Consider the following 13,857-nt stretch of genomic DNA (forward strand, 5'->3'; position numbering starts at 1 on the left):
GAGCCTGATAAGCCAAGCTGTGAGACTGGAAAGGAGTGGGAGTTTGGAAGGCCTTTTCCCAACAGACTCTCAGAATGCTGAGAGTTCCCTGGAAAAGTCAATCCATCCAGGCTTAACAAGAATTCAGTTTTATCCAGGGTGTGGGCTAATTCTATCCTAAACTGCCTGGGAGCCTGGGGGGAGACTAAAGCTTCAGTAATTGGTAAGCACTTGCAAACAAAATATTGTCTCCAGCAGAAGTTTTTTTGTTTGCTTGTATGTTTTGTTTTTGTTGGTCCTGGAGCTTGAACTCTTGGGCCTGGGCGCTGTCCCTCAGCTCTTCAGCTCAAGGCTAGCGCTCTACCACTTGAGCCACAGCGCCACTTCTGGTTTATTTGGAATGTTTTGTTGGAGATAAGAGTTTCACGGACTTTCGTGCCCAGGCTGGCTTTGCACTGCGGATCCTCAGATCTCAGCCTCCTGAGTAGCTAGGATTCCAGGTGTGAGCCACCGGCGCCCAGCTCCAGTAGAAGTTTTTACCTTACATTCTGCACATGATTCCCTGTGGAAAACCAATAAAAACTTTGGAAAATGGAACCTTGGGGTCTGAAATTGTTGGAAGGCTACAGGTCCCCTGCTACCCTAAACCCCAATTTCATGGTCTGGCCTTTGTTACTGGCTTGCTCCCAGTCTCGGCCCAGCCCATTAAGAGGCATGTGGCAACAATTTTTTTGTTGTTGTTTTTCCAGTTCTAGGACTTGAACTCAGGGCCTAGGTGCTGTCCCTGAATTTTTGTTTAAGGCTAGTGCTCTACTACTTGAACCACAGCTTCACGTTTAGCTTTTATGGTGCTTAAGTGGAAATTAGAGTCTCATAAACTTTCCTGCCCAGGCTGGCTTTAAACCACTCTCCTCAGATCTCAGCCTCCTGAGTAGCTAGGATTACAGGTGTGAGCCACCAGTGTCCCAGCGGCTGGCAGAGAAATGTCCAAATGAGAGAAGACCATACTTAGATTAAAACAGTAGGAGCAGAGAATCTTGGGAGGGGGAGGGGTTCTATAAAAGCAAAGTAAAGCCTGGAAATTTATGTTCTGGGAACATTGCAGTGTTTTTCATAAGGAACCAAAACACCCAACTCTGCCAATCCAGCCCAAATAGCACTGGACAGGGGAGAAAACAGACTAGAGATCTGAGTAAGAGAAAGTAGGAGAATATGGCTAAGAGCAGAGAGGCTGAAGCATAAAGAGAGACAAAATAATTGTAACGGGGATGGGGAGGGGGCAGAAAGAATCCACCAGAGAGAGCAAAGTCAAGAGCAGAGAGCTTTATTAGGGTGCAGCAAACTGACCAGCCAGGGACACAGCACAGACTCTGAAGCTGTAACTGTGACCCTGAACCAGCGATGGGGTTTAGTTTATAAAGACACGAACCGCTAAGCAAGTGGGAGTTGTACATTCCAGAAGCATGACATGTGCCCCTGCATCCTTGAAGCTGGGGTTTGTTACAAAGATAGCTACGGGAGAATTATTACAAAGATAGCTACAGGTGGATACACAATGTGCACACCGAGGCGTCTACACCCTTGAAGCAGGAGGCAATCCCGGGGTGGGGTGCGTGGGGTGGGGTGCACATGTCTCATGGCAGGCGCCATTCTAATTAGGCAGGGTATGAGATAGGGCCGAAGTATGTGTGAAATGAAATCTGTTTTAAGGTCTCCCTTTATGGCCTCTCTTTGTTTTTAGTAAAGGGTCAATTTCCTGGCTTCGTTTTCTCACATAGTCCAGGACTTTAACAGTCTAGGAGACCCTTCCCTCTTACAATAATTAAGTTTGCTTCAACCTCAAATAGGAGGGGAGAAGAAGAGCATCCATGGGTCCAGTCTAAAGGAGACATATTTACTGCAGTCACAGCACATTTTCTTTCTCTCTCCTTTTGTTTCCTTTCATCTTCCTCCCTCCCTCTCTTTCTTTCTCTCCCTCCTTCCTTCCTTTTCTCCTCCCTGTACTCCTGCTTCCTTCCCTCCCCCTTAGCACCCCCTTCCCCCACTCTCTTCCCCTCCCTTTCATTCCACCCCCTTCTTCGTGATACAGGGTTTTACTGTTGCTCAGTCAGACCCAGAACAGATAATCCTCCTGTTTTACCCTCCCAAGTGCTGGAATTATGGGTATGTATCAGTGTGCCTGGCCAAGGAAGTGATTTAAAATGAAATACTTTATAAATGTTCTTTAACCTCTTTTAGGAAGAGTTACTGGCACAACTTTATGCAAGCATTGCCTTTAAGGATTTCATCCTAAGCAGAGGCTACAGGATGCCCACGGTAAGTGTAAGGTATATTAAATAAGTAGATTTCATTAGGTAGCCAATGAAGAGAACACCACATGCTATTCAGGCAGGAGAGATTTATTTATCAAACTGCTGCCCTCGCCATGCACGGTGGAGAGGCATGGCTGAAAAGGAAAGAGGGGACCCACCCCTGGGCCAGGACTTATCTAGACCAGGGACAGGAAGAGGTGTGGCCAGGTGGGGGAAAGGTGTGGCCACACTGGATCTGGATGTGACCTCAGGGTCTGAGATGCTCCTACGGTCAGATGTGTCCAGAGTTGGCTCAGGATGTGACCTAGCAGGAGGGGAAAGTGACTGCTTCCAGGTGTGCCAGTTACCTAGGTAACAGATACTGGTTGGAAACTTAGCCAAGAGTTAGGGAGGTGTCCCTGTGCAGACTTTATAGTAAGTAAAACCTTTTGTGAAGCGCTGCTGGGGGGGAAGGGGGTTTCCCAACTCTCAGGTGCTGATAAGGGGTTAGTACCTGGCAATATCAGAGCACCTAGCTCATTGGCATCCACCCAGACTCGCTACCATGGAGGAAAGATCATGCTTTTCCCAGATAGGGATTGCAAATATTCTACAAATGTGGTTTCTCATTCAGGATAGCTATCCTTTTTATTCTGCCTGTTGGTTTTCACTGTTGTCAGAGGTGTTGTCTTCCAGTCACTATTTGACTCACTTTCCTTGGATTGGGTGTCTGTGGGACCAAAGTGAAAGGAATCCATATTGGAGGCATTTACCTTGTGAATCCTGACCTCTACTTAACCATTTTGAACTCTCCAAAGTCTTCATGTTGCCTTTACTCTCGGGGCACATTGCTGTAGCTTGGGTCAGGAGAAAATATGTGGGAAATGCAATTTTACAACTGTAAGCATGAGCTCAAGTGGGAACAAACTAGGGAAAAGTTTCACTGCTGGGATTTGCCAGTATCTTCTGCCTTTCAGCCTGTCTTCCATTCTGTCTTCTGTTTTCTACTTCTTTCACTTCTAAAGGGAAGGCCCCAGCCTTCCCCAATCCCATAATGCCCTGCTTCTCACTGGGAAGATCAGAGTGGGAATTGGCAGAGTGGATCCATCAGCAGGCGAGCCTCCATCCTGGAGAAAAAGGTCCTGTAAAGATTTTTGTCCAGGCTAGTCTCAAACCATAATCCTCCTGTTCTCAGCCACCCAAGTAGCTAGAATGGGAGGCATGAACCACTGGTGCCCAGCAAATACAATTTGTGTTATTACATAATAGTCCACATAGTTTGAGACACACTATATAAATATATAATTATGTGGTATTGTTGTAAAGTGACAAAATGAAGAAGCCACATTTTGAGAGGAGTCTTTATTGGCGTGCTAGCAGTCTGTCGGTAGCCAATTATTACAAAGGTCTTCATCCCACAAATACACTTATAGTTAGGAAACAGGCCAGAGAAGAAGGAACAAAAACAATACCAACAAATCAATTCAGCTCCAATGGAGAGCTCCATGGGGACCAGAGCACAACCAGGGGAAAGGACAGGAACATGGAGACACGGGGCATTGTGCCTTGGCATCTGAGCTGTTCTGTGCCTACACAGGGCCAGGTCAGGGGACAGGGTCACAGGAAACTGTGACAGTCCCAGGCACTGACAGATTTATTAACCTATCAGCCAGATGCCTGCCCCTGCTCCCAGGGATTTAGATATGCCCGTCACCTGGGAAGTAGGACTTCCCCTTCCCTCACCATGAAGACGAGATGCCAGACCCTTACCATATACCATATGGCCAATATGGTGCTGGCCAGACTTATTTGTTTTTATTATGTTTCATACTTCTACCTTAACATTTCCAGTGCATTTCTTTTCCCCTCGGTTGGTTTAACTCATTCTGTTGATGAGCACGTAGATTGATTTGGGGCAGAAGCACTAAGTGTCCTCTTCAGCTACATTAACACACACAGATGATGGCCCTGCCTACAGCTGAGCTCTCCATGAACACAAGTCACTCAATCCTACAATATTTTATCCCTTAATTCATACTTCCTATCACCTCTATTTTATTGATAAGATCCTATCTCCAGGGGCTGGGAAGGTGGCTCAGTGATAGAGTGCTTGCCTTGCATGCCTGAGGCCCTGGGTTCAATTCCTCAGCACCACATAAGCAAAAAGAAAAAAGCTGGAAGTGGCTCTGTGGCCACTATCTCCAACTAAATTACATAGGTTTAATTAGGTGGCTGATGAAGAGAACACCACTCATATTTAGGCAGGAAGAGGAGTATTACTGAACTGCCACCTCACCTCACCTGCGGAGAAGCATGTGGTAGAAGGGGCCACCCATCCCTGGGCCAGGACTTATTTAGGCCAGGGACAGGAAGAGGTGTGGCCAGGTGGGGGAAATGTGTAGCCACAATGGATCCAGATGTGACTTCAGGGCCTGGGACCCTCCCCTGGTCCGATGGGAGGTGCGACCTGGGACGGCCCAGGATGTGACCTTGGAGGAAGGGAGGTGACTGATTCCAGGTGTGCCAGTTACCTAGGTAATGCAGGGACCCAGTGAAACTTAGCCAAGAGGTAGAGAAGCATCTGCACAAGGCCTGCATAGCCCAGGGCAGCAGAACTTAAAATGGTCTCAGGGTTGAAGTGATAGAATACCAGTCATGAGCAAGAAAGCTGAGAGAGAGGAAAGAACATGAGGCCCTGAGTGGTACTGGGACACACACACACACACATTACATACATATATGAAGTGTCACAGTCAGTGAGATACATGCACATCACAAACTATATACACTGGCATTACTTAAATTTATGTGATCATTTTCTCTTACCCAAAATGTATACTTTGCTCACAGCTTCATTCCTTTTGCTATCCAGATGGATTCCAGGCCTTTAATAACAGAAGAGATCAGCAGCCTAAGGTTGGGCTAGGCTGGGCTGGGCTGGGCTGGACTTGGGCACAGGAGCAGTATGGATCCAATCAGAAGATTTCTGATGCTGCAGAACACCCCATGTTGTACAGTAGAGTGTGAGAGCCTGATAAGCCAAGCTGTGAGACTGGAAAGGAGTGGGAGTTTGGAAGGCCTTTTCCCAACAGACTCTCAGAATGCTGAGAGTTCCCTGGAAAGTCCATCCATCCTGGCTTAACAAGAATTCAGTTTTAGGGCCGGGAAGGTGGCTCAGTGGTAGAACGCTTGCCTTGCATGCATGAGGCTCTGGGTTCCATTCTTCAGCACCACATAAGCAAAAAGGAAAAAAAAGCCAGAAGTGGCGCTGTGGCTCAAGTGGTAGAGCACTAGCCTTGAGCTGAAGAGCTGAGGGACAGTGCCCAGGGCCAGAGTTCAGGCCCCAGGACTGGACCAAAAAAAAAAAAAATTCAGTTTTATCCTGGGTGTGGGCTAATTCTATCCTAAACTGCCTGGGAGCCTGGGGGGAGACTAAGGCTTAAGCAACTTGTTAGCTGTTTACTGTTTAGCTCTCATTCCCAAGATAAAAAGATCTTCCAGCACTTGTATACAAAATATTGTCTCCAGTAGAAGTTTAAACCTTACATTCAGCACGTGGTTCCCTATAGGAAACGGAGAGATACCTTGGTGAACAGAACCTTGGGATCTGAAGCCATTGAAAGGTTGGTTACAGGTTGGGCTGGGGGTTTAGCCCAGAGGAAGGGCGCCCACCCGGCAAGCGCAAGGCACTGGGTTCGGTCCTCAGCCCTGGAAAAAAAAAAAAAAGCTACAAAAGAAAGGTTCCATGTCTCCTGGCTCCTAAACCTCAACAGCAGTCCTGTCTCTGTCACTACTTTTTCCCTCCGTTGAGGCAGGTTGTGGGTCCGCAGCAGATTTCAGATCCATGGTGGTTTGCGACAGTAGAGATGTACAATACAGATGTTGTCTAAGGACCAACATCTCTCATAAGCAAATTTACCAGGTGTTAGCGAATGAGCTCCCTTCCCATAGCTTAGTCCATTCCTTTGCCACAGCTTAGCATGCTCCCTTCCTAGGCAGCACTAGGCCCATGTAGTAAAGGCAGTAAATAATCAGCCTCCAGCCCCCTTTACCTTGGGATGGCACTCCTCTGGGGCAGCTACCACCATATAAGGCAGCAAGAGCCCCTTAGAGTGACCTTCAGGTCGGGGCAGTTGTAGGACCCTTATCTACTACTTGGGCAGCAGCCATAAATCCTAGTCCAACATGATGAAGCCCCTGGCCTGCACATCCACACCAGAGTTTGTGCCTCCTAGCCCCTCTTAGACCTTCTAGGTTATATAGGTCACCCCAGACAATAGCTGGCTCTTCTTCTCACTTCTCCCTTGTGAGAAGGAGTCTTGCCAGCCCCCTTTCCCAGCAATAAACCTTTCTTTGTTCTCTGAACCTGAATGTCTGCATGGTTCTCTGGCAAAGTCTAATAAATCTTTTTTTTTTGGTTGGCCGTGGGGCTTGAACTCTGGGCCTGGGCGCTGTCCCTCAGCTCTTCAGCTCAAGGCGAGCGCTCTACCACTTGAGCTACAGCGCCACTTTCGGTTTTTCTGGTGGTTTATTGGAGATAGGAGTCTCACGGTCTCTCCTGCCCGGGCTGGCTTTGAACCGCGATCCTCAGATCTTAGCCTCCTGAGTAGCTAAGATTACAGGCGTGAGCCACCAACACCTGGCCTAATTAATCTTTTTTAAGCTTACACTAGGATTCAACTTCTCTAGTGTACAATTATATATCAGAGTGTGAGATTTTCAATTTGGGTAGTGGTTACGAGATGGCTTTTATACAATTTTTGTTTGGCAGTCTAATGAAGGGTCTTTTTTTTTTTTTTTTTTAGTTCCTTGAGAAGATATACATTGGAAAGCAAGGCAAATCTCAACTCGATAAGACTCCTCCTAAACTCACTTTGCGCATAGAAGAATGTTGGACAGATGATGAGGCATGTGTTATTGATTATTGACTCTCGCGTTTCAAACATTACGTAGAACTTACCGTGCGTGTCCTACTAAGGATGTAAAGCTGACTGCGACACCTCCATAAATGTTAGACCTACTACCTATAAACGTTCCTCAGTGGCTTTCTACCAACTAGGAAGTCAGTATTTGGCTATAGTCTTTCTACATTGTTATATTGTGGTGACTATTATGGAGGTCTATAAGTTGGTTGTAAAAGTAAATAAAATAAAAATAAAACAGAATTACTCACTTGAATTCTAGCAGGGTATTAATTTTCCCTGGTTTTGAGTGAGTACCTCTTTCCCTTTCTTTAAAATAGTTATTACATGTCTTGATAATGCACTAGTACGTAAAATATAAGGTTATAAACTCAGAAAATTCAATGAAAATGCAAGATAGCATATTTTGATCGCTTCTTAAAAATCACTTTTTTATGCTAGGAACTGATGGCTCATGCTTGTAAGCCTAGCTACTCAAAAGGCTGAGATCTAAGGATTGTGGTTCAAAGCCAGCCTAGACAGGAAAATCTGTGAAACTCTTATCTTCAATTAACCACCAAAAAAGCTGAAAGTGGAGTTATGGCTCAAGTGATGGAGTGCTAACCTTGAGCAAACAGAGCTCAAGGACAGCACCCAGGCCCAGAGTTCAAGCCCCAGGACTGGTACACACACACACAAAACACTTATTTTTATTAAAAATATTAATGATGATGTTAGGAAAACTAGGAAATATAGACAAACAAAAAGGATATGGAAAATACTAATAATTCCACTAGAATCAGCAGCCATAACTCTACTAATTGGAATCAATTCTTCTAGATCCTTTTCTAAGAAATATGCTCTGGATACTTTAAGCAAAAGAGGAATATATTGAGAAGATATTGCTGTTACAGAAAGCCAGATTTTGCGTTGGCCTTACCTAGAACAGAACTGAGCTGGTACAAATATCTCTCTTGATGCCCTGGGCATCAACACAGAGGTCACCATCAGCACTGGACTCTGTATGAGATCACCATCAGCATCATTGCCACCCGTCCCCATATGAATTCTGCCAAAAGTGTCTCACAATCTCAGTTGAAGAGTTTGGTGTCACGTGGGTCTAATGTCTGTGAGACAAGAGCAGCCTAGCCTTTCCTCATGCTGATGGGAGAGGATGCTACCTAATAATAGCTTAGGGAGTCCAAATATCTCACTGCAGATGGAGTCTAGATGATTAGCCCCTTAAATATGCAGTGCTAGCAGGGTGTTGGTGGCTCATGCCTGGAATCCCAGCTACTCAGGAAGCTGAGATCTGAGGATCGGGGTTCAAAGTCAGCCTAGGCAGGAAAGTCTGTAAGACTCTTATCTCCAATTAACCATCAGAAAACCGGAGTGGCACTGTGGCTCAAAGTGGTAGAGCACTAATCTTGAGCAAAAGAGCTCAGGGACAACACCTAGGCTCTGAGTTCAAGACCCACAACTAACAACAACAAATTTTGTCTCTGTCTCTCTACCTATATGCAGTACTATTCTACCTCCACCCCTTTTTTCCCATTACAAAAGCATAGTCTGGAAGCTAAGTGAGTGAACTTGTGCCTAGCATGGGTAAAGCCCTAGCTTTCATCCCCAGGAGGGAAAAAACAACACAAACAAATAGAGGATCTTTTTCATTACTACATCAACCTCCAAATACAAAATAACTGGGTGATGTGGCCTTTCATCCTCCAGGCCTGTTATGATCCCATCTGAACAATTTTACGATGAACTAAGTACATTATAAATCTGCTTATCAGGAACACACTGGTGACTGGAAAAGTGATAGGAAAAGAAGAAACTTTTGGAGAAATATACTAGATATGAGACAGCAAGAAAGCATGCATACTGCCGGGAGCTGGTGGCTCATGCCTCTTCATGGTTCTAAGGCAGCCCAAACAGGAAAGTCCATAAAATGTTTATCTCCAATAAATCAACAAAAAGTTCAAGCCCCAGTATAGTCACATACTCCCACACAAAGAAAAAGAAAGAGAAGAAAAAGAAAGCATACAAATATATATTCATCTCCACATCTGGTCAAAAGGCTGTTGTGGCTATATATAATTTCCTCATCCACTTTCCATTCCACGTTCTTGTTGTTTTTTGTCTTTTCTTTTCTCTCCACCCCCCACTCCCTCTCCTTCATTTCCTCCTCCTCCCCTTCCTGTACTGGGATTGAGCTCAGGGTCTGCGTGCTGTCCCTTAGTTTTTTACTGACGACCAGAGCTCACAGCAAGGCACTGGTGGTTCATGCCTGTAATCGTAGCTACTCAGGAGGCTGAGATCTGAGGATCACAGTTTGAAGCCAGCCCAAGCAAGAAAGTCCACGAGACTTTTCTCTCCAATTAACCACTAAAAAGCCAGCAGTAGAGCTGTGACTCAAGTGGTAGAGCTCAAAGCCTTTATGTAAAATGGGATAGCATTAGAACATAAGCCCACACAAATGCTCCTGTACTATGTGAGTCACGTCTATATTATTTACAATGCAAATGTTATGCACTAGTTGTTTTTAACAGGAGAAGAAAAAAAACCAGCGTATACATTTCAGTCGAGTTGATTGCAGACCCAAATACTCTTTCCCAGTTGGAGCTGTAAATGAGGTCAGACAAGGGCTGGGAAGGTGGCTCAGTGGTAGAGCACTTGCCTTGCATGCATGAGGCCCTGGGTTATATTCCTTAGCACCCACATAAGCAAAAAGAAAAAAGCCGGAAATGGTGGCTCAAGTGGTAGAGTGCTAGCCTTGAGCTGAAGAGCTGAGGGACAGTGCTCAGGCCCAGAGTTCAGGCTCCACGACCGGACCAAAAAAAAAATTAAAAAAAAAAAAGAGGTCAGACAGTTAGGGGAGCTGGAGTGCTGAACCCGTAGTGTCAACCCACTATTTCATTAGTTTGGCTGCAACATTAGTGTCTTTGCACGCACACACACACACACACACACACACACACACACACACACACAATTTATTGCCAGTACTAGGGCTTGAAGTAGGGTCTGAATGCTATCCCTTAGCTTTTTTGCTCAAGTCTGGCACTCTACCACTTGAGCCACAGTTAGAACAGCTTTTTGGTGGCTAATTGAGTATAATAGTCTTAGGGTCTTTCCTGCCCAGGCTGGCTTCAAAACCATGATCCTCTGATCTCAGCTTCCTAAGTAAGATTACAGACGTGAGCCATTGGCTTAAGTCTCCTCGTTTAAAATCAAGATGATCTCAATCTCCTAGAGGAAAAGTTACAAGTATGGACAGCAGAACTTGGCACAGTACACGCACACTAAATGTTAGCTGGCTTTAGAGCTTGGAGGATCAGATAACCCCTTTTAATACTGGAGACCGGTCACATGGCTGTCCACTGTCTCACAATCAGGCTGCTGTACGTGCTACTTCCTAGCAAAAGCCAAGATCTGTTTTTCAAAAGGAGTCACAAGGGTTTATAGTTCAGCTGCAAACCTCTGAGGGCCCACATTAGAATTCTTTCTGTGTGTCTCTCTTTTCTTTTAAAGACCCATCCAGCAGCCCTATCTGGCACTGGTGCTTCAGGCACATTGGCTGCACTAGGCAGAGGACAGAGCTTCCTGGCTAAGCAGAAAGCCTTCTCCCACATCATGTCGCTCTAACCAGCCTCTCAGATGACTAAGGAGCTGAACCAGCATGTCTAAATCTGGCCACCTTATCACTTTGCAGCCTTTTGGCTAATGTCAAGTGTAAAGCTGCCTTCTAGAATCTGGAGCTCTCTGCTGTGTGGTGTTTCTGACACCCAGACATGATGGACATAAAAAAACACAGGCAGGGAGAATAACTGTATTGAACATGTTGTTAACTAGCAAGTGCTGATGTCTGAATGACTGCTTTTGTCCTAAATATCACTCATGTAGCTGCAAGTGTCCATAATTTAAATTTTAGTCATGGTTGTTGTTTAAGAAACCAGCTCTCTAAATTCTTGAGATTTTGTCAATGGTTTGTTTTTGTCAGGTGTAAAGCTTTTAAACTCAGGGTCTCTGTGCTATCCCTGAGCTTTTCTGCTCAAGGCTAATGTTCTATCACTTTAACCCACAGTGCCACTTCCATTTTCTGGTGGCTAATTGGAAATAAAGTCTCATGGACTTTCCTGCCTGGGCTGGCTTTGAATCCTGATCCTCAGATCTCAGCTTCCTGAGTAACTAGGATTACATATGTGAGCCACCAGCATCTGGAAATATATTTTTCTTTTTATAGTTCTAGGGCTTGAACCCAAGGCTTTGCCCATACTAGGCAGGTGTTCTACCACCATAGCTTCAACCTCAGTTCTGTTTTGTTGTTGTTGGTGGTGGTGGTGGTCATGGGGGTTGAACTCTGGGCCTGGGCGCTGTCCCTCAGCTCTTCAGCTCAAGGCTAGTGCTGTACCACTTGAACCATTGTACCACTTCCCATTTTCTGGTGGTTTATTGGAGATAAGAGTTTCACAGACTTTCCTGCCCAGGCTGGCTTCAAACCCTGATCCCCAGATCTCAGCCTCCTGAGTAGCTAGGATTACAGGCATGAGCCACCAGCACCCAGCTTTTTTTTTTTATCTTTAGTTACACAAACGGGTTTCAATTCAACAAGTCAGATAATGAATACATGGATCAATGTTATCCCTTCCATCATTCTCTCCCATCTTTCTCAGTCTTTTTGTTTTTGAGAAAGTATCTTTCTATCTTTTTGCCTGGTCTGGCCTCGAATTCATGATCCTCTTGTGTCCATTAGGTTTAAAGTTGTAAGCCACCAGAGCATTTTTAAGATGTATGTTAGCAAATTTTAAAATCTGTCCGCAGAGGGGATTTCATGGTTTCATTTCCATACATGTTTACAATAGATTCTAATCAATCTCACTACTCTCTCCTCCCTTTTTCCCAAAACAATTTCAACACGTTTCATGATTGTATTTCAACGGACTTTTTTTTGTTGTTGTTTTTCATGGGGCTTGAACTCTGGGTCTGAGCACTGTCCCTAAACTCTTCAGCTCAAGGCAAGTGCTCTACCACTAGAGCCACAGTACCACTTCTGGTTTTCTGGTGGTTAGTTGATGATAAGAGTCTCATGGACTTTCCTTTCCTGCTTGGGCTGGTTTGAACCACCATCCTCAGATCTCAGCCTCCAGAGTAGCTAAAGATTACAGGTGTGAGCCACCGGCACCCAGTTCAACTGACTTTTATCATTTGATAAAACCTGTCTCTTTAGCACCTCCTTGATTATAGGATTAAAGGCCATGAGGGAAGTAAGGGGTGAAGAAAACAGGTCTCCCAACCTCCTCCAAAGTTGTTTGTTTTTTTTTTTTTCTTCCAGGAAGGAGATCCTCACAGTCTTTATGGACAACAGAAAGGCCTCAGCACACAGGCTTCGGGGAGGAGAGTTTCTTTTGAGGAAGACTGCAGAAGTTCAAGAAGCACATGGCAAGATGGGATTTGATGGTCATGAGCATAAGTAGGAGAGGCCTCTGGAAAAGCTAGGGAGAGGCTGTGGTGGTGTCTGATCTATATAGGAGGAAGGAGTATTGATGTGAGAAGAATCTTGGGTAATAGCCACATTCTGGTAAAGGTTCAGGCACCTGTGTGTCATCCTCAAGTTGAAGAGCCCCCTAGAGGGAGCTTCTCATCTTGCTCCAGTGGATCAGCTCTCTTACTTCTTTGGGAGGAGTTCCTGTGGCGTGCTCTCAGGGGAGGGAAGAGGGCCCAAGGTCCCATGAGCCAGCCGTGCTGAGTGGAAGCTTCTTAGTGTTGTTACTTGAAGCCATCTGCATTTTAATACGTGTTCCTGTTTTGGGCCTTGCTCTTGTCCAAACAATCTATATCTACTGCCTTGCTTCTAATGAGTGAATGTGGCAGAGAGCTACTGTGGAATTTCCAGCAGTAGGTGTTAACAGACACTGTGATCCCTCTTGTTTTTCATGGCTTGAGTGTTCAGAGGCAGAATTCCTTAGCGTAAACAATTTTGACACTTCATTTATTATTAAATATTTGGCAGTACTAAGGTTTGGACTCGGGGCTTTGCACTTGCTTGGCAGGTACTCTACCACTTGAGCCATGCCTCCAGACATATTTTATTGGTCCTGGAGTTTGAACTCAGGGCCTGGGCACTTGTCCTTGAGTCTCTCTGTGCTCAAGGTTAACGCTCTGTCACTTGAGCCACAGTGCCACTTCTGGCCTTTTCTGTTTATGAGGAATTGAACCCAGGGCTTCATATATGCTAGGCAAGCACTCTACTGCTAAGTCACATTCCCAGCTGGGGCCCCCAATACGTTTTTTATTTAGGTTATTTTGTTTTTTGTTTTTTTTTGTCAGTTGTGGGGCTTGAACTCAGGGCCTAGGCACTTGTCCTTGAGTCTCTCTGTGCTCAAGGCTAGCGCTCTGCTACTTTGAGCCACAGTCCCATTTCCAGTTTTCTGGTGGTTTATTGGAGATAAGAGTCTCATGGACTTTCCTGCCTGGTCTGGCTTCAAACTGCAATCCTCAGATCTCAACCCTCTGAGCAGCGAGGATTACAGGCGTGAGCCACTGGTACCTAGTTTGATTTAGTTTACTTTTTTTTTGTCTGTCCTGGGGCTTGAACTCTGTATCTGGGTGCTGTACTTCAGCTCTTCAGCTGGAGGCCAGTGTTCTAGCACTTGAGCCACAGCAGCACTTCTGGTTTTCTGGTGGTT

At 45.4% G+C, this 13,857-nt stretch overlaps 1 protein-coding gene across 1 annotated transcript in view; it reads left to right on the forward strand.

The window, feature by feature from the left end:
* The window catches only part of Fam47e (family with sequence similarity 47, member E), a 37,782-nt gene extending 30,584 nt beyond the window's left edge, over nucleotides 1–7,198 (forward strand). The window contains exons 6-7 of the mRNA XM_013020095.1: nucleotides 2,218–2,295; nucleotides 7,076–7,198. Coding sequence (XP_012875549.1) covers nucleotides 2,218–2,295; nucleotides 7,076–7,198 — 201 coding nt within the window. The remainder of the gene's footprint in view (nucleotides 1–2,217; nucleotides 2,296–7,075) is intronic.
* Nucleotides 7,199–13,857: the final 6,659 nt, after the last annotated feature.

The sequence above is a fragment of the Dipodomys ordii genome, unplaced genomic scaffold (genome assembly GCF_000151885.1).
Source record: "Dipodomys ordii isolate 6190 unplaced genomic scaffold, Dord_2.0 Scaffold49, whole genome shotgun sequence".
Taxonomy (NCBI): Eukaryota; Metazoa; Chordata; class Mammalia; order Rodentia; family Heteromyidae; genus Dipodomys; species Dipodomys ordii.